The 24,326-nt window shown below is 54.6% G+C and overlaps 1 protein-coding gene across 1 annotated transcript; it reads right to left on the reverse strand.

Moving 5' to 3' along the window:
* Positions 1–23,673: 23,673 nt before the first annotated feature.
* On the reverse strand, positions 23,674–24,075 carry LOC121562316 (histone H2A-like). Its single transcript, XM_041874615.2, has one exon. The coding sequence runs from the start codon at positions 24,073–24,075 to the stop codon at positions 23,689–23,691; it is 387 nt and encodes a 128-aa protein (XP_041730549.1). The 3' UTR covers positions 23,674–23,688.
* Between the last annotated feature and the right edge of the window lie 251 nt (positions 24,076–24,326).

Below are 24,326 nucleotides of genomic sequence, written 5' to 3' on the forward strand. Positions count from 1 at the left end.
ATTTGTAGAGCGGCGTCTTGGGTGACACCGTCTCCTTTTATTCGTTTTATCTGTTGGATATGTCTTCTAACTCTTTGGCTCGATCTGTACTCAGCGTGGCTGAAGGGAGATCTTGAGAAGGAAACAGAGAAAGAAAGCAGGATTGTGACCATGTTCATAAATCCGCTTTTATTAGAAGAAACATATTATGGCACGTTTTTTCCAACTCTTGAGCTCGGTCGGCATTCAGCAGAGCTGAAAGGCGATTTTGAGCTAAAGGGAGAGGACAGAGCAGGACTTGGACAGGTTCAATCAGGTCCGCCTTTGGTTAGGAAAAAGTGTTATGTCAAGAATAGGCTTTTTAATTTTCAAGCTCGATCGCACTCAGCATAGCTGAAAGAGAATCTTGAGCTAGAGGAAGGAGAAGCAGGACGATGGACAGGTCTCTATCAGGTCCGCTTCGGATGAAAAGCTATCTGTGGCATGTCTCTTGACTCAGGGTCAGTACATAGAGACATGTATTGAACTGACAGAATGTGAGGTCATCTATCTGATTCAGATAGTATGACTTATATTTTGTTCCTGCCTACTAATCTCTGGGTTCCATTGAGTGAGTAAGGCGGTCTGTTGGACACTTAATGTAGAGTGACTGAGGTCATTCCATTAGTGAACGATAGTGTTGTCACAGAATATTGAGGCACGGCTATCTGCTGGTACAGATTGGCACGGCGTCTATTCGATGATCCGTCCACTAGCCATTGGCATTGCCATTTGAGCTAGATGGGGCGGGCTCTATAACCGATGACGCGGTATATTGTGACGCCCGGTGGGTTTTTTTAGTCGCAGTACTGCGGGAATCGGTTGCAGCCATTGCTGGGCTTGACCTTTCTCATTTTCGAATGGGATGTGTTAGGCTCGGCAGGGAGTACATTTTGGAGCGCTTTGCTCCGCCTTAAAACCAATAGGAGCAGAGCTCCCCATGGGGCGGAGCTCCACGATATAGAACGATTAGTTACCGGAGTGTAACTCCAGTTCTATGAGTGGAGCGGAGCCCCATAGGACTTAAGGCCCTACCGACCCTCTCTAGTCTCGCTGAAGATAATATCTCGGGAGGCAGATTGAGGGAACGGGGTTCCTTATATAGGGACACCTGTACTCCCATTGGCTGTAGGTGTGTGCATAATTTTGCTTCAGGCTATTCTGCCCTAGGGCAGAGGGTAAACCAATAGGAGCAGAGCTCCCCATGGGGCTCCGCTCCACTCATAGAACTGGAGTTACACTCCGGTAACTAGTCGTCTACTGGAATGTGTCCAGAAGGGAGACTTTTGTACAAGCATAGACCTAAAGGACGCGTACTTTCATGTGCCGATTCAATCGCCACAGAAAGTTTCTGCGGTTCGCCTTTCAAGGGGTGCGGACGAGTTCACGAGGATGCCGTTTGGGTACGCCTGGCACCTCGAACGTTTTCCAAATGTGTGGAGGTGGCATTGGAAACGCCGTCGTCAAGGGATAAGGATATTAGCCTACCTAGACGACCTGCTGGTTCTCGCCCCGTCAGCAGAGCTGGCGTTCACGCACACGACACAGACAGTGATTCATCTCACGCGTCTGGGGTTCGCTGAGAATTGGAAAAAGAGCGCACCCTGGCCCAGTCATCAGATAGTCTACCTGGGACTACAGCTAGACACTGTAATGATGAGGGCGTGAATTTCGACCCTGAAGGGCAGCATTGGTACTAGCCCTGAGGAAGTGTCGTCCGAATCACACAGTAACGGGCGCTATCGATCATGTCACTTTTGGGTCTCATGTCGGCAGCCCACTTCTGTGGTACCGCTGGGGCTTCTGCACATGCGCAGAACACAGCGGTGGTTCGCCCAACTAAGACTAGACTAAGTGCGTCAACGTCATCGGTTGGTGGTGGTTCTCTCTCGCTAAGAGCAGACCTGGACATTGGAGGAAACCCGCTCACGCACGGAGTCCCGATGGGCAAGGTGTAATCCTACATTCCAGTGTATACAGATGCCGTCTAACTGGATGGGGAGGGACATGTCAGTCTCAAGCGATAGGCGGTGCATGGCCTCAATCAGGTCGGCACATAAACCTCTTGGAGTTGGAAACGGTTCGACTGGTTTTGAACCACTTCGCGTCTACCCTTCGGGGTCGCGATGTGTTGGTTTGGTCAGACAACCGGACCACAGTAGCTCACATAAATCGCCAGGGAGGGGTCAGGTCTCCTGCCCTCCACAGGGCGGCAGAGGAATTGTGGCTGTGGGCTCACAAGCACCTTCGCTCGTTGGAGAGCAGCGCACATTCTGGGCTACTTGAACGTAGGGGCAGATCTCATGTCAAGAGGGGGTCCTCGAGGACGACGAGTGGTGTCTGCACCCAGACATTGTTCTCCAAATTTGAGAAACAATCCGGGAGAGCGAGGTGGATCTGTTCGCGTCACGTGTGAACGCGCAGTGTCCCCTATGGTTCTCCCTGAGACAACAGGACGAGCCGTGGGAAGAGACGTGTTCACGCACTGCCCGTGGCCGAAAGTTCTCCTGTATGCATTCCCTCCGCTGTCTTGCATTCTCCCACTGCTAGCCAGGGTGAGATCAGAGGAGCTAACAGTGATACTGATAGCGCCCGATCGCCCGGGGCTCCGTGGTTTGCGAGAGATGAGTCAGATGTTGATTGTGCCACCTGGACAATTCCACATCGACGAGACGCGTTGAGGCCAGGCGGGAGGCTCGATAGGGCAGTGGCCCATAATCGGCCAACCACTGAAGGCTTGGTTCCTGAACGGGACAGGTTGAGGCGCCGGGGGTTATCTGATGCAGTGATCAGAACCATACAGAGCGCTAGGGCCAGTTCCACTTCCAGGGTATACACAAGCAGATGGAATGTTTTCTCACAGTGGTGTAACACACAGGACGTAGACCCCATGAGCTGTCAGGTAGAGAGTGTGCTCTCATTCCTGCAGTTTATGTTTGATAAGCAGAAATCGGCCGCCACCATTCGGAAAGTGTTTGCAGCGGCAATTTCAGCTGGTCATGAGGGGTTTAACGGGAAAAACCTGTTCAGTCACCCATTAGTGAAACGTTTTATTGGGAACGCCGAAGGCTTAGGCCAAGGCCTAGAGCTACGCTGCCCGATGGGATTTGGCTTTGGTTCTCGAAGCGCTATGTAAGTCGCCGTCGAGCCATTGAATCAAATACCCCTCAAAATGCTGTCTATCAAGACGGCGCTGTTGCTCGGCTTGACTACCGCTAAGCAGTCAGTGATTTGAGTGCACTGTCGACGAGACCCGACTGCCTTGCCATTAATGGCGATTTGAGCAGAGCGGTGTTACGTCCCAACCCGGCATTTGTGCCGAAGGTTATTAACAGTGCATATAGATCACAGACCGTGGAATTGTGGGCTTTTTATCCCCCTCCTCATGGGGAGAGGAGTGAGAAAAAGCTTATTGTTGTGCCCAGTACGCGCTTTGGCGTGTTACGTTGAGCGCACAGCAGCGATTAGGTCACCGCCTCAGCTGTTTGTGTGTCACCGGTGCGGCTGCATTGGGTAGACCACTTTCTAAACAGCGATTGTCTCATTGGCTTTGTGAAGGCATTGAGACGGCAGCATAAGAGGGCAACAACCGCTCAGGATATTAAAGCGCATTCCACTCGTGGAGTAGCAGCTTCCACTGCCCCTTCAGAGGTACAGAGGTAGTGGATATTTGTAGAGCGCGTCTTGGTTCGACACCGTCTCCTTTTATTCGTTTCTATCTGTTGGATATGTTTCTAACTCTTTGGCTCGATCTGTACTCAGCGTGGCTGAAGGGAGATCTTGAGAAGGAAACAGAGAAAGAAAGCAGGATTGTGACCATGTTCATTAATCCGCTTTTATTAGAAGGAACATATTATGGCACGTTTTTCAACTCTTTAGCTCGGTCGGGCATTCAGCAGAGCTGAAAGGCGATTTTGAGCTAGAAAGGAGAGGACAGAGCAGGACCTGGGACAGGTTCCAATCAGGTCCGCCTTGGTTAGGAAAACGTGTTGTCAAGAATACTTTCAAGCTGATCACTCAGCATAGCTGAAGGAGAATCTTGAGCTAGAGGAAAGAGCAGGGACGATAGACAGGTCTCTATCAGGTCCGCTTTGGATGAAAGGCTATCTGTGGCATGTTCTGACTCAGGTCAGACATAGAGCATGATTGAACTGACAGAATGTGAGGTCATCCATCCGATTCAGAAAGTATGACTTTCATATTTTGTTCCGCCTACTAATCCATGGATTCATAGAGTAAGGTGGTCTTGTTGGACACTTAATGTAGAATGACTGATGTCATTCCATTAGTGGACGATAGTTTAACACAGAATATTGAGACGGCTATCTGCTGGTACAGATTAGCACGGCGTCTATTCTGATGATCTGCCCACTAGCCATTGGCATTGCCATTTGAGCTAGAGGGGGCGGGTCTATAACGAGACGGATAGACGCCCGGGGTTTTAGTCACAGTACTGCGGGAATTGTTGATTGCTGGGCTTGACCTTTCTCATTTCGAATGGGATGCAGGCTCGGCAGGGAGTATTTTGGAGCGTTGCTCTGCCTAAACCAAGGAGCAGAGCTCCCATGAGGCGGAGCTCCACGAAATAGAACGACTAAGTTGCCGGAGTGTAACTCCAGTTCTGCGAGTGGAGCGGAGCCCCATAGGACTAAGGCCCCACGATCCTCTCTAGTTCGGGCTGAAGATAATATCTCGGGAGGCAGATTGATGAACGGGGGTTCCTTATAGGGACACCTGTAGTCCATTGGCTGTAGGTGTGGCAATGCTTCAGGCTATGCCCCTAGGGCAGAGGGTAAACCAATAGGAGCAGAGCTCCAGGCTCCGCTCCACTCATAGAACCGGAGTTACACTCCGGTAACTTAGTCGCTACCGGAGTGTAACTCCAGTTCTATGAGTGGAGCGGAGCCCCAAGGGGAGCTCTGCTCCTATTGGTTTACCCGCCCAGGGCAGAACAGCCTGAAGCAAAAATGCACACACCTACAGCCAATGGGAGTACAGGTGTCCCAATAAGGAACCCCGTTCCCTCAATCTGCCTCCCGAGATATATCTTCAGCGAGACTAGAGAGGGTCGGTAGGGGCCTTGCCTATGGGGCCGCTCCACTCATAGAACTGGAGTTACACTCCGGCAACTAGTCGTTCTATATCGTGGAGCTCCGCCCCATAGGGGAGCTCTGCTCCTATTGGTTTAGGCGGAGCGAAACGCTCCCAAAATGTACCCCCTGCCGAACCTAACACATCCCATTCAAAAATGAGAATAGGTCAAGCCCAGCAATGGCTGCAACCACCCCGCAGTACTGCAACTAAAAGACCCACCGAGCGTCACAATATACGCGTCATCGGTTATAGACCCGCCCCATCTAGCTCAATGGCAATGCCAATGGCTAGTGGGCAGATCATCAGAATAGACGCCGTGTAACTGTACCAGCAGATAGCCGTGCCTCAATATTCTGTGACAACACTATCGTCCACTAATGGAACGACATCAGTCACTCTACATTAAGTGTCCAACAGGCCGCCTCTACTCACTCAATGGAACCCAGAGATTAGTAGGCAGGAACAAAATATATAAGTCATACTTATCTGAATCAGATAGATGACCTCACATTCTGTCAATTCAATACATGTCTCTATGTACTGACCCTGAGTCAAGAGACATGCCACAGATAGTTTTTCATCCGAAGCGGACCTGATAGAGACCCGCTCTATCGTCCTGCTTCTTTCCTCCAGCTCAAGATTCTCTTTCAGCTATGCTGAGTGCAATCGAGCTTGAAAGTTAAAAAGCCTATTCTTGACATAACGACTAGTTACCGGAGTGTAACTCCAGTTCTATGAGTGGAGCGGAGCCCCATAGGGGAGCTCTGCTCCTATTGGTTTACCCTCTGCCCTAGGGGCAGAACAGCCTGAAGCAAAATTATGCACACACCTACAGCCAATGGGAGTACAGGTGTCCCTATATAAGGAACCCCGTTCCCTCAATCTGCCTCCCGAGATATATCTTCAGCGAGACTAGAGAGGGTCGGTAGGGCCTTAAGCTCCTATGGGGCTCGCTCCACTCATAGAACTGGAGTTACACTCCGGCAACTAGTCGTTCTATATCGTGGAGCTCCGCCCCCATAGGGGAGCTCTGCTCCTATTGGTTTAAGGCGGAGCGAAACGCCCAAAATGTACCCCCTGCCGAACCCAACACATCCCATTCAAAAATGAGAATAGGTCAAGCCCAGCAATGGCTGCAACCACTTTCGCAGTACTGCGACTAAAAGACCACCCGGGCGTCACAATATACCGCGTCATCGGTTATAGACCCGCCCCATCTAGCTCAATGGCAATGCCAATGGCTAGTGGGCAGATCATCAGGAATAGACGCCGTGCTAATCTGTACCAGCAGATAGCCATGCCTCAATATTCTGTGACAACACTATCGTCCACTAATGGAATGACATCAGTCACTCTACATTAAGTGTCCAACAGACCGCCCTACTCACTCAATGGAACCCAGAGATTAGTAGGCAGGAACAAAATATATAAGTCATACTATCTAAATCAGATAGATGACCTCACATTCTGTCAGTTCAATACATGTCTCTATGTACTGACCCGAGTCAAGAGACATGCTACAGATAGCCATCCGAAGCGGACCTGATAGAGACCTGTCTATCGTCCTGCTTCTCTTTCCTCTAGCTCAAGATTCTCCTTCAGCTATGCTGAGTGCAATCGAGCTTGAAAGTTAAAAAAGCCTATTCTTGACATAACACGCTTTCCAACCAAGGCGGACCTGATTGGAACCTGTCCAAGGTCCTGCTCTGTCCTCTCCTTTTAGCTCAAAATCGCCTTTCAGCTCTACTGAATGCCGACCGAAGCTAAAGGGTTGGAAAAACGTGCCATAATATGTTCTTCTAATAAAAGCGGATTTATGAACATGGTCACAATCCTGCTTTCTTTCTCTGTTTCTTTCTCAAGATCTCCTTCAGCCACGCTGAGTACAGATCGAGCCAAAGAGTTAGAAGACATATCCAACAGATAGAAACGGATAAAAGGAGACGGTGTCGACCAAGACGCGCCTACAAATATCCACTACCTCTGTACCTCTGAAGAGGGCAGTAGAAGCTGCTACTCCACGAGTGGAGTGCGCTTTAATACCCTGAGGCGGTTGTTGCCCGCCAGCTCGGACGCTGTCTCAATGCCTTCACAAAGCCAATGAGACAATCGCTGTTTTGAAAGTGGTCTACCCAATGCAGTCGCACCGTGACACACAAACAGCTGAGGCGATGACCTAATCGCTGCTGTGCGCTCAACGTAACACGCCAAAGCGCGTACTGGGCACAAGCAATGAAGCTTTTTCTCACTCCTCCCCCATGGGGAGGGGGGATAAAAAAAGCCCACAGTTCCACGGTCTGTGATCTATATGCACTGTTAATAACCTTCGGCACAAATGCCGGGTTGGGACGCAACACCGCTCTGCTCAAATCGCCATTAATGGCAAGGCAGTCGGGTCTCGCCGACAGTGCACTCAAATCACTGACCCGCTTAGCGGTAGTCAAGGCGAGCAACAGCGCCGTCTTGATAGACAGCATTTTGAGGGGTATCTGATTCAATGGCTCGAACGGCGACTCACATAGCGCTTCGAGAACCAATGCCAAATCCCATCGGGGCAGCGTAGTTCTAGGCATTGGCCTAAGCCGTCGCGGCTCCCAATAAGAAACGCTTTCACTAATGGGTGACGAACAGGTTTTTTCCGTTAAACCCTTCATGACCAGCTGAAATTGCCGCTGCAAACACTCGAATGGTGGAGGGCGATTTCTGCTTATCAAACATAGACTGCAGGAATGAGAGCACACTCTCTACCTGACAGCTCATGGGGTCTACGTCCTGTGTGTTACACCACTGTGAGAAAACATTCCATCTGCTTGTGTATACCCTGGAAGTGGAACTGGCCCTAGCGCCTGTATGGTTCTGATCACTGCATCAGATAACCCACGGCGCCTCAACCTGTCCCGTTCAGGAACCAAGCCTCAGCGGTTGGCCGATTATGGGCCACTGCCCTATCGAGCCTCCCGCCTGGCTCAACGCGGTCTCGTCGATGTGGAATTGTCCAAGGTGGCACAATCAACATCTGACTCATCTCTGCAAACCACGGAGCCCCGGGCGATCGGGGCTATCAGTATCACTGTTAGCTCCTCTGATCTCACCCTGGCTAGCAGTGGGAGAATGCAAGACAGCGGAGGGAATGCATACAGGAGAACTTTCGGCCACGGGCAGTGCGCGAACGCGTCTCTTCCCAATGGCGGCTCGTCCCTGTTGTCTCAGGGAGAACCATAGGGGACACTGCGCGTTCACACGTGACGCGAACAGATCCACCTCGGCTCTCCCGAATTGTTTCCAAATTTGGAGAACAATGTCTGGGTGCAGACACCACTCGCCGTCTCGAGGACCCCCTCTTGACATGAGATCTGCCCTTACGTTCAAGTAGCCCGGAATGTGCGCTGCTCTCAACGAGCGAAGGTGCTTGTGAGCCCACAGCCACAATTCCTCTGCCGCCCTGTGGAGTGCAGGAGACCTGACCCCTCCCTGGCGATTTATGTGAGCTACTGTGGTCCGGTTGTCTGACCAAACCAACACATCGCGACCCCGAAGGGTAGACGCGAAGTGGTTCAAAACCAGTCGAACCGCTTTCCAACTCCAGGAGGTTTATGTGACGACCTGATTGAGGCCATGCACCTCCTATCGCTTGAGACTGACATGTCCCTCCCCATCCAGTCAGACAGGCATCTGTATACACTGGAATGTAGGATGACACCTTGCCCATCGGGACTCCGTGCGTGAGAACGCACGGGTTCCTCCAATAGTCCAGGTCTGCTCTTAGCGAGAGAGGAACCACCACCAACCGATGACGTTGACGCACTGGGTCTAGTCTTAGTTGGGCGAACCACCGCTGTGTTCTGCGCATGTGCAGAAGCCCCAGCGGGACCACAGAATGTGCTGCCGACATGAGACCCAAAAGTGACATGATCGATAGCGCCGTTACTGTGTGATTCGGACGACACTTCCTCAGGGCTAGTACCAATGCTGCCCTTCGAGGGTCCGAAACGCGCCCTCATCATTACAGTGTCTAGCTGTAGTCCCAGGTAGACTATCTGATGACTGGGCCAGGGTGCGCTCTTTTTCCAATTCACAGCGAACCCCAGACGCGTGGAGATGAATCACTGTCTGTGTCGTAGTGCGTGAACGCCAGCTCTGCTGACGGGCGAGAACCAGCTGGTCGTCTAGGTAGGCTAATATCCTTATCCCTTGACGACGCAGCGGTTCCAATGCCGCCTCCACACATTTGGAAAATGTTCGAGGTGCCAGGGCGTACCCAAACGGCATCCTCGTGAATTCGTACGCCACCCCTTGAAAGGCGAACCGCAGAAACTTTCTGTGGCGAGATTGAATCGGCACATGAAAGTACGCGTCCTTTAGGTCTATGCTTGTACAAAAGTCTCCCTTCTGGACACATTCCAGTAGACGTTTTGTCGTCAGCATTCGGAAAGGCCGTTTGGTTATGCTCGTTGAGAATGCGAAATCCAAAATCGGCCTCACTCCCCCGTCTTTTTGGGCACTAGGAAATAGGGCGAATAGAGCCCCTTTGTTCCTTTGCTCGGGAACTACTGTGACCGCTCCTTCGCCAAAATTTCCGTGATCTCTGACATCAGAGCGGCTACTTTGTCCGGCGTTTTCATCACCGTTTCCACCACCCCCCGAAACGGGGGTGGGGTCCGATGGAATTGGAGGGCATAACCCTTCTCTAACGTCTGTTCTAGCCAGCGTGAGAGGGTACAGCTTCGTTGCCACTGCCAGCAATGCAGAGAAAGCGGGCGCGCACGAAGCTGCGGTACGTCCAGTAGGAAGGACCTGTATTCCTCTATGGCCCTCGCCGCCGCTATTCCCCAGCACTGAGTTGGTGGAATAGCCCAGGGTGGGCCCCCCTCGAAAGGGAGAGGAAACATCAGCTGGTTCTGTGTGAATCGGAGGCCTTGATACGTTAGTTACGCCCGTAACTCCAGTAATCCGGCCCTCCGTGAACGCAGCACGGTTCTGAACTGCGCTGTCTGAGGCATTAACCTGAGACGGCGCGCTCTCCCCGGATAGCAATTGCGTCATCACGTCATTGTCTGACTGAGACTGCTGCTTGCCACGAGACCCATCCATTACAGCACTCGACAGAGTCTGAAAGGTGTGATCCCTCACTGGTACCACACGATGGTGCCACAACACCTCTTTACTGGTCTCATGCGGCTGCTCAACAGCACACTCAATGTGTGGTGAGCTGCGCTCAGAGCCATAGGCATTGATACGTTCAGAATAGGCCGGAGGCGTCCATACCTTGGTTATACTTGTAACTCTGGTATTCCCGCTCTCCGTGAACGCCGCACGGGTCTGCTCTGCACTGGCTGAGGCAAAGGCCTGCAGCAAGGCGTCATTCCCGGCTAACGGCTGCGTCTTCATGTCACATTGGGACAGAGACAGCTGCCTGCTGAATGTGAGGTCTCCTTGAGATAAGCCAAGACGGTGTCTTGGTATCTTTCCTCCCTTCACCTCCTGTGTGTGTTCAGCTCTGCACCTCTGGTGGGCTGAACTACGCTCAGTGTGGTGAGTATTAGCGCGTTCAGAAAGAAGTGGGGGGCGCCGATACACTGGGAAACTTCGTCACCGTGGTAATCGGGCCCTCCGTGAACGCAGCATGGGTCTGAATCGCACTAATCGAGACCTTAGTCTGCGATAGTGCGCCATCTCCCAACTAGCGGCTGCGTCATCATGTCTCCTGACTGAGACTGCAGCCTGCTATGAGAGGCACTCACTACAGTACTCCTTGGAGTCTGTAATGTGAGGTCTCTTTGAGATAAACCAAGACGGCGTCTAGGTATTATTCCTCCTTTCACCTCCTGTGTGCGTTCAGCTCTGCACCTCTGGTGGGCTGAACTACACTCAGTGTGGTGAGCCTGGGCGCGTTCAGGAAAAGGTGGGGGCGCCGATACACTGGGCACCTTCGTGACCGTGGTAATCGGGCCCTTCTTGAACGCAGCATGGGTCTGGGTCGTACTAACAGAGACCTTAGTCTGTGATAGTGCGCCATCCCCAATGTGGTTATTATCGGCGCGTTCTGAGAGAAACGGGGCGCCGATACGTTGGTTACGCCCGTAACCGTAGTAATCAGGCCCTCCGTGAACGCAGCACGGGTCTGAACTGCACTGACTGAGGCGTTAGCCTGAGACAGAGCGCTCGTCCCGAATAGCGGTCGCGTCATCATGCCATCATCTGGCTGAGACTGCAGCCTGCTATGTGAGACACTCACTACGGCACTCCTAGGAGTCTGTAAAGTGAGGTCTTTATAAGGTACACTTAATACCTTTTATATACCTGCCTTATGTGTGCATTCAGCAACGCACCATGGTGGGCTGAGCTGCACTCATAGTGGTAAGAGAGAGAGCGAGAGTGAGGAAGGTCGAACGCTCTCGGATGTATTATGGAAAAGGGGCTCTTTTTGACAGTGTCAAGTAGAGCCAACTCTTTATTACACACATCAACAAAAAACATTCTCCTCCATACACTCAACGGTAGAGTGGGGGACAGTGGGCTCGGTCACAGCCGGCGCTGTGCCGTCTTCCGTTCTCTCCCCCTCGCCTGTCATAAACGGGCGTCTCTTCTGGCCGCCCTCGGGTGATGCCAGGATGACGCTTTAATGACCTCTCTCGCCGGCACCTCTGGCGCTGCAGGGGGGCGAGGCCCGCTCCTTGCTGCTGGAGGCCGCCGTCTAACGCCAAGCTGTAGCGAGAGTTATGGCCGCCCTTCCTCCTATCCACTTCCGGGTTGGAGGGAATGGGGGCAGCTTAATCTCCCGCTGTTTAGCAGCCCACTCAATGAGACCTGAGAATTCAGGCACAGAGAGGCTGTGGCGTCATCATCCAGGGATGTAATGACCTCACAATTTCCCCGAAGGAAAAGGGGTGTTAAACATCTGGGTCAGTGTAATGAATTGTTCCAATAGAATATTCATTTCTTCCCCAATAGCCCTGTCATCTCCTGAGTCAGTGCCTTCAGATGATGCCTCAGCTGAGACTAACACTGATAGCACATCCTCGAGAGGAATATCCTCCCCTAAAAATGCCCAATGCTGCTTCCACTCCTTCAAAAAGGAGGGCTCAGCTGGCGCATAGTGGGGGGATTAATGAAGCTGTCCCTGGCGTGCTGTGTCCCTCAACCCACGAAACAATGTCGGGGGGTCGACAGCCGCCAAGGGGAACAGCGACACAGCGCTCTGAAAAGAGCTTTTGTTAAATACTTACCCTATGGATAAGCTTGGTGTGCTCATTGTAGGAAGACGTTGATGGCTGGATATCAACGACGAGATCTTCCTGAGTCTTCTATGGCTTCTTCAATTCTAGTCCAGTCGCTGAAGATAATGGGAGGCAGATTGAGGGAACGGGGTTCCTTATATAGGGACACCTGTACTCCCATTGGCTGTAGGTGTGTGCATAATTTTGCTTCAGGCTGTTCTGCCCTAGGGCAGAGGGTAAACCAATAGGAGCAGAGCTCCCCTATGGGGCGGAGCTCCACGATATAGAACACGTTTTCCTAACCAAGGCGGACCTGATTGGAACCTGTCCAAGGTCCTGCCCTGTCCTCTCCTTTTAGCTCAAAATCGCCCTTCAGCTCTGCTGAATGCCGACCGAGCTAAAGAGTTGGAAAAAACGTGCCATAATATGTTTCTTCTAATAAAAGCGGATTTATGAACATGGTCACAATCCTGCTTTCTTTCTCTGTTTCTTTCTCAAGATCTCCCTTCAGCCACGCTGAGTACAGATCGAGCCAAAGAATTAGAAGACATATCCAACAGATAGAAACGGATAAAAGGAGACGGTGTCGACCAAGACGCCGCTCTACAAATATCCACTACCTCTGTACCTCTGAAGAGGGCAGTAGAAGCTGCTACTCCACGAGTGGAGTGCGCTTTAATACCCTGAGGCGGTTGTTGCCCCGCCGCCTCGTACGCCGTCTCAATGCCTTCACAAAGCCAATGAGACAATCGCTGTTTTGAAAGTGGTCTACCCAATGCAGTCGCACCGTGACACACAAACAGCTGAGGCGATGACCTAATCGCTGCTGTGCGCTCAACGTAACACGCCAAAGCGCGTACTGGGCACAAGCAATGAAGCTTTTTCTCACTCCTCTCCCCATGGGGAGGGGGATAAAAAGCCCACAATTCCACGGTCTGTGATCTATATGCACTGTTAATAACCTTCGGCACAAATGCCGGGTTGGGACGTAACACCGCTCTGCTCAAATCGGCATTAATGGCAAGGCAGTCGGGTCTCGTCGACAGTGCACTCAAATCACTGACCCGCTTAGCGGTAGTCAAGGCGAGCAACAGCGCCGTCTTGATAGACAGCATTTTGAGGGGTATTTGATTCAATGGCTCGAACGGCGACTTACATAGCGCTTCGAGAACCAAGGCCAAATCCCATCGGGGCAGCGTAGCTCTAGGCCTTGGCCTAAGCCTTCGCGTTCCCAATAAGAAACGTTTCACTAATGGGTGACTGAACAGGTTTTTCCCGTTAAACCCCTCATGACCAGCTGAAATTGCCGCTGCAAACACTCGAATGGTGGCGGCCGATTTCTGCTTATCAAACATAGACTGCAGGAATGAGAGCACACTCTCTACCTGACAGCTCATGGGGTCTACGTCCTGTGTGTTACACCACTGTGAGAAAACATTCCATCTGCTTGTGTATACCCTGGAAGTGGAACTGGCCCTAGCGCTCTGTATGGTTCTGATCACTGCATCAGATAACCCACGGCGCCTCAACCTGTCCCGTTCAGGAACCAAGCCTTCAGTGGTTGGCCGATTATGGGCCACTGCCCTATCGAGCCTCCCGCCTGGCTCAACGCGTCTCGTCGATGTGGAATTGTCCAAGGTGGCACAATCAACATCTGACTCATCTCTGCAAACCACGGAGCCCCCGGGCGATCGGGCGCTATCAGTATCACTGTTAGCTCCTCTGATCTCACCCTGGCTAGCAGTGGGAGAATGCAAGACAGCGGAGGGAATGCATACAGGAGAACTTTCGGCCACGGGCAGTGCGCGAACGCGTCTCTTCCCAATGGCGGCTCGTCCTGTTGTCTCAGGGAGAACCATAGGGGACACTGCGCGTTCACACGTGACGCGAACAGATCCACCTCGGCTCTCCCGAATTGTTTCCAAATTTGGAGAACAATGTCTGGGTGCAGACACCACTCGCCGTCTCGAGGACCCCTCTTGACATGAGATCTGCCCCTACGTTCAAGTAGCCCGGAATGTGCGCTGCTCTCAACGAGCGAAGGTGCTTGTGAGCCCACAGCCACAATTCCTCTGCCGCCCTGTGGAGGGCAGGAGACCTGACCCCTCCCTGGCGATTTATGTGAGCTACTGTGGTCCGGTTGTCTGACCAAACCAACACATCGCGACCCCCGAAGGGTAGACGCGAAGTGGTTCAAAACCAGTCGAACCGTTTCCAACTCCAAGAGGTTTATGTGCCGACCTGATTGAGGCCATGCACCACCTATCGCTTGAGACTGACATGTCCCTCCCCATCCAGTTAGACAGGCATCTGTATACACTGGAATGTAGGATGACACCTTGCCCATCGGGACTCCGTGCGTGAGAACGCACGGGTTCCTCCAATAGTCCAGGTCTGCTCTTAGCGAGAGAGGAACCACCACCAACCGATGACGTTGACGCACTGGGTCTAGTCTTAGTTGGGCGAACCACCGCTGTGTTCTGCGCATGTGCAGAAGCCCCAGCGGTACCACAGAGTGGGCTGCCGACATGAGACCCAAAAGTGACATGATCGATAGCGCCGTTACTGTGTGATTCGGACGACACTTCCTCAGGGCTAGTACCAATGCTGCCCTTCGAGGGTCCGAAATTCGCGCCCTCATCATTACAGTGTCTAGCTGTAGTCCCAGGTAGACTATCTGATGACTGGGCCAGGGTGCGCTCTTTTTCCAATTCACAGCGAACCCCAGACGCGTGAGATGAATCACTGTCTGTGTCGTGTGCGTGAACGCCAGCTCTGCTGACGGGGCGAGAACCAGCAGGTCGTCTAGGTAGGCTAATATCCTTATCCCTTGACGACGCAGCGGTTCCAATGCCGCCTCCACACATTTGGAAAAAGTTCGAGGTGCCAGGGCGTACCCAAACGGCATCCTCGTGAACTCGTACGCCACCCCTTGAAAGGCGAACCGCAGAAACTTTCTGTGGCGAGATTGAATCGGCACATGAAAGTACGCGTCCTTTAGGTCTATGCTTGTACAAAAGTCTCCCTTCTGGACACATTCCAGTAGACGTTTTGTCGTCAGCATTCGGAAGGGCCGTTTGGTTATGCTTTCGTTTAGAATGCGTAAATCCAAAATCGGCCTCACTCCCCCCGTCTTTTTGGGCACTAGGAAATAAGGCGAATAGAGCCCTTTGTTCCTTTGCTCTCGGGGAACTACTGTGACCGCCTCCTTCGCCAAAAGTTCCGTGATCTCTGACATCAGAGCGGCTACTTTGTCCGGCGTTTTCATCACCGTTTCCACCACTCCCCGAAACGGGGGTGGGGTCCGGTGGAATTGGAGGGCATAACCCTTCTCTAACGTCTGTTCTAGCCAGCGTGAGAGGGTACAGCTTCGTTGCCACTGCCAGCAATGCAGAGAAAGCGGACGTGTACGAAGCTGTGGTACGTCCAGTAGGAAGGACCTGTATTCCTCTATGGCCCTCGCCGCCGCTATTCCCCAGCACTGAGTTGGTGGAATAGCCCAGGGTGGGCCCCCCTCGAAAGGGAGAGGAAACATCAGCTGGTTCTGTGTGAGTCGGAGGCCTAAATACGTTAGTTACGCCTGTAACTCCAGTAATCCGGCCCTCCGTGAACGCAGCACGGTTCTGAACTGCGCTGGCTGAGGCATTAACCTGAGACGGCGCGCTCTCCCCGGATAGCGATTGCGTCATCACGTCATTGTCTGACTGAGACTGCCGCTTGCCATGAGACCCATCCATTACAGCACTCATCTGAGTCTGAAAGGTGTGATCTCTGACTGGTACCACACGGTGGTGCCATAATACCTCTTTACTGGTCTCATGCGGCTGCTCAACAACACACTCAGTGAGTGGTGGGCTGCGCTCAGAGCCATGGACATTGATACGTTCATGATAGACCGGAGGCGTCCATACCTTGGTTACACTTGTAACTCTGGTATTCCCGCTCTCCGTGAACGTCGCACGGGTCTGAACTGCGCCGGCTGAGGCATTAGCCTGCAGCAAGGCGTTCTTCCCGGCTAGCGGCTGCGCCTTCATATCACATTGGGACATAGACAGCTGCCTGCTATGTGAGACCTTTACTACAGAGCTCCTAGGAGTCTGTAGTAAGAGATCTTTATTAGGTGAGCTAAGGCTGCGCCTTGCTACCTCTTCCCTTTTCTCTCCTGAGCGCGCTCAGCAACGCACTCTAGGTGGGTTGAGCTACACTCAGGATGGTGGGGGGATACCATAGAACGTGAAGTGTTCTGTACCTTATGGAATAAATGTCTTTCATTGACAATGTCAGTGAGACTCCGCTCTTTATTCACATAAAATAAAACGCCCTCCACGCCCTGAACAGTGGGGTGGGGGGGAACAGTAGGCTCTAGAGCGTCGTACGCCGGGCCATCTCCCGTTCTCTCCCCCTCGCCTCGTCACAAGTGCCGCCTCTTCTGGGAGACCTTCTGGTGCTGCCAGGCCGGCTTCGTGACAACCTCTCTGGCCGGCGGAACCGCTGCTGCCACCGTCGCTGCTGGAGGGGCCGAGCCCGCTCTCCTGCCGCCTGTGGTGGGCGCCTGTCGCCTGGCCCGTCGCCTCCCTGCCTTGCTGGGGGCGTTTGAGGTGGACGGAACTGTCGGGGCTCTGCTGGCCTTCATCGCCAGCGGCAGATGTTTAGCCAGGTGCCTCCTCTCCTCGTCCAGCTTGGCGATACGTTCTGTAGCGTCCTTCACGGCGAGGCCAAATAGGCCCTCGCTGGAGACGGGGGCGTTGAGCAATGAAGCTCTATCGGTCTCCTTCATGGCTGTCATAGACAGCCAGAGGTGCCTTTCCGTGACCACCGAAGTGGCCATGGTCCTGCCCGCACAAATGGCTACCGCCTGCGTCAGGTGGAGGATGGCTCCAGAAATCTTGGAGGCCTCCTCCACCTCCTCGCTGGTCAACTCAGACCTTCCTGTCGTAAGACGGGATAGGGAGGCCGCGAGGAGGGCGATGTTGTTAGCCGCCGCTACGCTCTGGGCTCCCAGCGTGAAGGATTTCTCAGCCAAAGTGGCTGTGAACCTATCCTTCTGCGCTGGCAGAGTGGCCTTCTTGGAGGCGGCCCAGGGACTCGAACCCGGCACTAGGAACGCCGTCATGGCGCCTTCGAGCCTGGGGATTCCCCTAGCTGCCCACTCATAGCCGTTCACTCTGGTGAATGGGGTGTATGCCCTGGCCGGCGAACGCGCCGCCAGGGGTGTCCCCCACGAGCCCTCGACATATTTGCCAAGGGAGGGCAAGGCTGGAGCCATTGGCTCAGCTGCTCTCCTTGGCTTAGAGTAAGGGCCGCCCTCCATCAGGTCCACCTCCATAGGGAGGGGAGCTGGGGGCAGTGCAATCTCCAGTCGGGTGGTCGCCCTCTCAATGAGTTCCGGAAAGTCGGAACGCAGAGAGGCTGCCGCGAAGGACAGGGCTTCTGACCTAACAGAGCCCATGTCGTCATCGCACAAGGATCCCTCAGACCTCACGCTCTCCGATGGAAAGGGGGTCTTGAAGGCAGGTGCCAGAGTATGGGATTGTCCCACTGGGATATCCCTCTCGGCGCCCTCCTTGTCATCCTCTGATTCTGCACTGTCCTCAGATATCTCCGAAGCGGAGGCGAGTGTGGACAGAGCATCCTCCAGAGGGACGTCCTCTCTAAAGAACGCCCAGCGCTGCTTCCTCTCCTTCACAGGAAGAAGGGCGCAGGAGGCGCAATTAGGAGGGTTGTCGAGACCGTCCTTGGCGTGCTGCGGTCCCAAGCACACGAAACATAGGTCGTGGGGGTCCGCAGTGGCCATGGAAGTGCATCGACAGAGGGCCCTGAAAAGGGCCTTTGGGGGTGGAAACTTTGGTGCGCTCATTTTAGGAAGACGTTGATGGCTGGATATCAACGACGAGATCTTCCTGAGTCTTCGAAGGCTTCTTCTCTAGTCCAGTCGCTGAAGATAATGGGAGGCAGATTGAGGGAACGGGGTTCCTTATATAGGGACACCTGTACTCCCATTGGCTGTAGGTGTGTGCATAATTTTGCTTCAGGCTATTCTGCCCTAGGGCAGAGGGTAAACCAATAGGAGCAGAGCTCCCCTATGGGGCGGAGCTCCACGATATAGAACTGGAAGGGACATTAGAATCCTCTAATTAATACTCCCTGTCCACTCGAAGTGGCTCATACTTTCCTACTAAATAGCATACTGAAGAAAAAAAAAACACTATATGGAATGGGCCCTTTTGAAGCGGATGTGGGTAGCTCTTAAAAGAGCCTTTGGGTTCGAGTCGGGGTGTTGAGGTTCCGAAGAGAGTGCGTTTAACCGCCGAAACCGTACAGGGTGCGTCCCTGACGTTTCAGAGCGTAAACCACGCCCATGGCGGTAACGGTCTTCCTCTTGGCGTGCTCGGTGTAGGTGACTGCGTCACGGATCACGTTCTCCAGGAACACCTTCAGGACACCGCGGGTCTCCTCGTAGATCAGACCGGAAATACGCTTCACGCCGCCGCGGCGAGCCAGACGGCGGATAGCGGGTTTGGTGATTCCCTGGATGTTATCACGGAGAACTTTGCGGTGACGCTTGGCGCCTCCTTTTCCGAGTCCCTTGCCGCCTTTGCCTCTTCCAGACATGGTGTGTTCGCTAGTTGAGTTCAAGTGAATTAATGACTTCAGCACCGGTGCGCGGTGCGCTATTATCTGCGTTTGGCCGACCTGATTGAGGCCAGTGGCACAGAAAGCGCCTCTGTTATATGCTCTCTCTAAAGAGCAAATAACCATGGTGTGCAGTACCCAAATGTAACCACAAGATGGCCTCCGTGCTCCACTGTAAAGTTTGGGCCTCTGCATGAGTCTCTCAGCAGCACTGCAACATGGGACTTTCAAAGTAAGTTGGCATGCAATGTTTCTTATGGACTGCATTCAAGGCAACTAATGACACACAACTAATAGTGTCAATTATTCATCTGAACACAATTCTTGTAACTATTCGGCCTATATTATCACTCGTTTCTTTTCCCCCTCCTTTGTAAAGCATTTTACTGTGCTACTATAGTCCAAAGGAATTGGATGATGCCAGACGGTTGTATATATGGTTGTATATATATATATATACACACACACACACACACATTGAAGCTAGACTTCAGGCAACGAAAAGGTGCAATACGTAGCTTTTAGACGTGTTAGTGAACAACATACATGGTAGGTAATGTAGAGGTGCGTGTATACATGGAACAATTGTGCCTTTTGATGGAAATATGGAGGTGGCTCTTAAAAGAGCCTTTGGGGGATTTTTGGAGTTCAGGTCATCCTCATTTATGCGCGCTCTCCGCGAATACGGCGGGCCAGCTGGATGTCCTTGGGCATGATGGTCACCCGCTTGGCGTGGATGGCGCACAGGTTGGTGTCCTCGAACAGGCCGACCAGGTAAGCCTCGCTAGCCTCCTGCAGGGCCATCACGGCGGAGCTCTGGAAGCGCAGGTCGGTCTTGAAGTCCTGGGCGATTTCTCGCACCAGGCGCTGGAAGGGCAGCTTGCGGATGAGCAGCTCAGTGGACTTCTGGTAACGACGGATCTCTCTCAGAGCCACGGTGCCGGGCCTGTAACGGTGAGGCTTCTTCACACCGCCGGTGGCCGGGGCACTCTTGCGAGCAGCCTTAGTGGCAAGCTGCTTCCTGGGGGCTTTGCCACCGGTGGATTTGCGAGCGGTTTGCTTGGTTCTGGCCATGGCGCTTCTCTGACAGTCGGGAGTATAGCCTCGAAATGCCTAAGTGAAGTTTATATAGCCGGCAGTGGGGCCTGCTGATTGGACACCATCTCCCCACCACCCCGATTGGCCCTTCGCGCAGGCCTCCTCCGTTGGCCATTGGACGGGAGGCGCGGCCTCTCCAAAATTCAAACTCCCGGTGCGCGCGCGCAATAGGACGCCGCCGGCCCTTTATGCGCAATAGGACGCCGCCGGCCCTTTATGTGCAATAGGACGCCGCCGGACCTTTACGCGCAATAGGACGCCGCCGGCCCTTTACGCGCAATAGGACGCCGCCGGCCCTTTACGCGCAATAGGACGCCGCCGCCCTTTACGCGCAATAGGACGCCGCCGGCCCTTTACGCGCAATAGGACGCCGCCGGCCCTTTACGCGCAATAGGACGCCGCCGGCCCTTTACGCGCAATAGGACGCCGCCGGCCCTTTACGCGCAATAGGACGCCGCCGGCCCTTTATGCGCAATAGTATGCCGCCGGACCTTTACGCGCAATAGGACGCCACCGCCCTTTACGCGCAATAGGACGCCGCCGGCCCTTTACGCGCAATAGGACGCGCCGCCCTTTACGCGCAATAGGACGCCGCCGCCCTTTACGCGCAATAGGATGCCGCCGCCCTTTACTCGCAATAGGACGCCGCCGCCCTTTATGCGCAATAGGACGCCGCCCGGCCCTTTATGCGCAATAGTATGCCGCGGACCTTTACGCCAGCAATGGACGCCGGCCCTTTATGCGCAATAGGATGCCGCCGCCCTTTATGCGCAATAGACGCCGCCGGCCCTTTACGCGCAATAGGACGCCGCTGCCCTTCTACGCGCAATAGGACGCCGCCGGCCCTTTATGCGCAATAGGATGCCGCGGCCCTTTATGCGCAATAGGACGCCGCCGCCCTTTACGCATAATAGGACGCCGCGGCCCTTATGCGCACAGGACGCCGCGGCCCTTTACGCGCAATAGGACGCCGCCCGGCCCTTTACGCGCAATAGGACGCCGCCGGCCCTTTATGCGCAATAGGACGCCGCCGGCCCTTTATGCGCAATAGGACGCGCCGCCCTTTATGCGCAATAGGACGCCGCCGCCCTTATGCGCAATAGGACGCCCGCCGGCCCTTATGCGCAATAGGACGCCGCCGGCCCTTTATGCGCAATAGGGACGCCGCGGCCCTTTATGCGTAATAGACGCCGCGCCCCTTTATGCGCAATAGACGCCGCCAGCCCTTTATGCGCAATAGGACGCCGCCGGCCCTTATGCGCAATAGGACGCCGCCGGCCCTTATGCGCAATAGGACGCCGCGGCCTTTATGCGCAATAGGACGCCGCGGCCCTTTATGCGCAATAGGACGCCGCCGCCCTTTATGCGCAATAGGACGCGCCGGCCCTTTACGCGCAATAGGGACGCCGCCAGACCTTTACGCGCAATAGGGACGCCGCCGACCCTTTACGCGCAATAGGACGCCGCGCCCTTTACGCGCAATAGGACGCCGCGGCCCTTTACGCGCTATATAGGACGCCGACGGCCCTTTACGCGCAATGAGACGCCGCGGCCCTTTACGCGCAATAGGACGCCGCCGCCCTTTACGCGCAATAGGACGCCGCGGCCCTTTACGCGCAATAGGACGCCGCGGGCCTTCTACGCGCAATAGGACGCCGCCGGCCCTTATCGCAATAGGACGCCGCCGGCCCTTTATGCGCAATAGGACGCCGCCGGCCCTTTATGCGCAATAGGACGCCGCCGGCCCTTTATGCGCAATAGGACGCCGCCGGCCCTTATGCGCAATAGGACGCCGCCGGCCCTTTACGCGCAATAGGACGCCGCCGGCCCTTTATGCGCAATAGGACGCCGCTGCCCTTTATGCGCAATAGACGCCGCGCCCTTTATGCGCAATAGGACGCCGCGGCCCTTTATGCGCAATAGGACGCCGCGCCCTTTATGCGCAATAGACGCCGCCGGCCCTTATGCGCAATAGGGACGCCGCCGGCCCTTTATGCGCAATAGACGCCGACGGCCCTTTATGCGCAATAGGACGCCGCGCCCTTTATGCGCAATAGGGACGCCGCCGGCCCTTTATGCGCAATAGGACGCCGCGGCCCTTATGCGCAATAGGACGCCGCCGGCCCTTTATGCGCAATGGACGCCGCCGGCCCTTTATGCGCAATAGGACGCCGCCGGCCCTTTATGCGCAATAGGACGCCGCCGGCCCTTTACGCGCAATAGGGACGCCGCCGACCCTTTACGCGCAATAGGACGCCGCCGCCCTTTACGCGCAATAGGACGCCGGCCCTTTACGCGCAATAGGACGCCGCCGCCCTTTACGCGCAATAGGACGCCGCCCGGCCCTTTACGCGCAATAGGGACGCGCCGGCCCTTTACGCGCAATAGGGACGCCGCCGCCCTTTACGCGCAATAGGACGCCGCCGGGCCTTTATGCGCATAGGGACGCCGCCGGCCCTTATGCGCAATAGGACGCCGCCGGCCCTTTATGCGCAATAGGACGCCGCCGGCCCTTTATGCGCAATAGGACGCCGCCGGCCCTTTATGCGCAATAGGATGCCGCCGGCCCTTTACGCGCAATAGGACGCCGCCGGCCCTTTACGCGCAATAGGACGCCGCCGGCCCTTTACGCGCAATAGGACGCCGCCGGCCCTTTACGCGCAATAGGGACGCCGCGGCCCTTTACGCGCAATAGGACGCGCCGGCCCTTTACGCGCAATAGGACGCCGCCGGCCCTTCACGCGCAATAGGACGCCGCCGGCCCTTTACGCGCAATAGACGCCGCCGGCCCTTTACGCGCAATAGGACGCCGCCGCCCTTTACGCGCAATAGGACGCCGCCGCCCTTTACGCGCAATAGGACGCCGCCGCCCTTTACGCGCAATAGGACGCCGCCGGCCCTTTACGCGCAATAGGACGCCGCCGCCCTTTACGCGCAATAGGACGCCGCCGGCCCTTTACGCTGCGCAATAGGACGCCGCCCGGCCCTTTACGCGCAATAGGACGCGCCGGCCCTTTACGCGTAATAGACGCCGCCGCCCTTTATGCGCAATAGTACGCCGCCCGGACCTTTACGCGCACTAGGACGCCGCCGGCCCTTTACGCGCAATAGGACGCCGCGGCCCTTTACGCGCAATAGGACGCCGCCGACCCTTTACGCGCAATAGGACGCCGCCGCCCTTTACGCGCAAAAAAGGGACGCCGCCGCCCTTTACACGCAATAGGACGCCGCCGGCCCTTTACGCGCAATAGACGCCGCCGGCCCTTTACGCGCAATAGGACGCCGCCGGCCCTTTACGCGCAATAGGACGCCGCCGGCCCTTTACGCGCAATAGGACGCCGCCGGCCCTTTACGCGCAATAGGACAACAATAGTCGCCAAAGTCAAGAGTGACATCTTATAGGCACGTTGTAATCTAATGCTAGCCTGCTATAGCAAACGAGGCCTAGTAGGTGTTGTTGTTCATGCAAGGCCTCATGTGGGCACAGAATGTCGAAATAGTTGTGTATACACCCACTCAATGTGTGGAGGTCATAGAAAGGTACTTTGCGCTTTTGGAGAGCTAGGTGGTTGGCTCTTAAAAGAGCCTTTGGGGGTTGAGTAGTCAAGTTGAAGTCGCAGTAGCGAATTTACTTGGATTTGACTGCCTTCTCGGTCTTCTTGGGGAGTAGCACTGCCTGGATGTTGGGCAGCACACCACCCTGAGCGATGGTCACACCGCCGAGCAGTTTGTTTAGCTCCTCGTCGTTACGGACGGCCAGCTGCAGGTGACGGGGGATGATACGAGTCTTCTTGTTGTCACGGGCAGCGTTGCCGGCCAACTCCAGGATCTCAGCAGTCAGGTACTCGAGCACGGCGGCCAGGTAGACTGGTGCGCCAGCGCCCACACGCTCGGCGTAGTTGCCTTTGCGCAGCAGCCTGTGCACACGGCCCACGGGGAACTGGAGCCCAGCACGGGATGAACGGGTCTTTGCCTTCGCCCTGGCCTTGCCTCCGGTTTTGCCTCTTCCGCTCATTTTGGTAGCTTGAGAAAGTCACAGAAAGTCTGAATGAGCCGCTCGCCACTTCGAGAGCCGTACTTATACCTCGCCACAAGAGGCAACGATTGGCCACCGGGCTGGTGTGGCCTTATCCAATTGGAGCGAGGGACAGAAAGACAGACAGCCCTAAGCCGGTTCCCACCCACAGGCAGCGAGTGAGAGGCTACTTTGTTTCCCTCCGACTTTGTTACTTTGTGTCATTTCGCAAGAGTGACTGAGTGAGTGAG

This window comes from Coregonus clupeaformis, unplaced genomic scaffold, assembly GCF_020615455.1.
Source record: "Coregonus clupeaformis isolate EN_2021a unplaced genomic scaffold, ASM2061545v1 scaf1246, whole genome shotgun sequence".
NCBI classification, from domain to species: Eukaryota; Metazoa; Chordata; class Actinopteri; order Salmoniformes; family Salmonidae; genus Coregonus; species Coregonus clupeaformis.

Excerpts from the sequence above, each read along its gene's own strand:
- LOC121562316 (XM_041874615.2), bottom strand. The coding sequence starts at position 24,075 with ATGAGCGGAAGAGGCAAAACCGGAGGCAAGGCCAGGGCGAAGGCAAAG.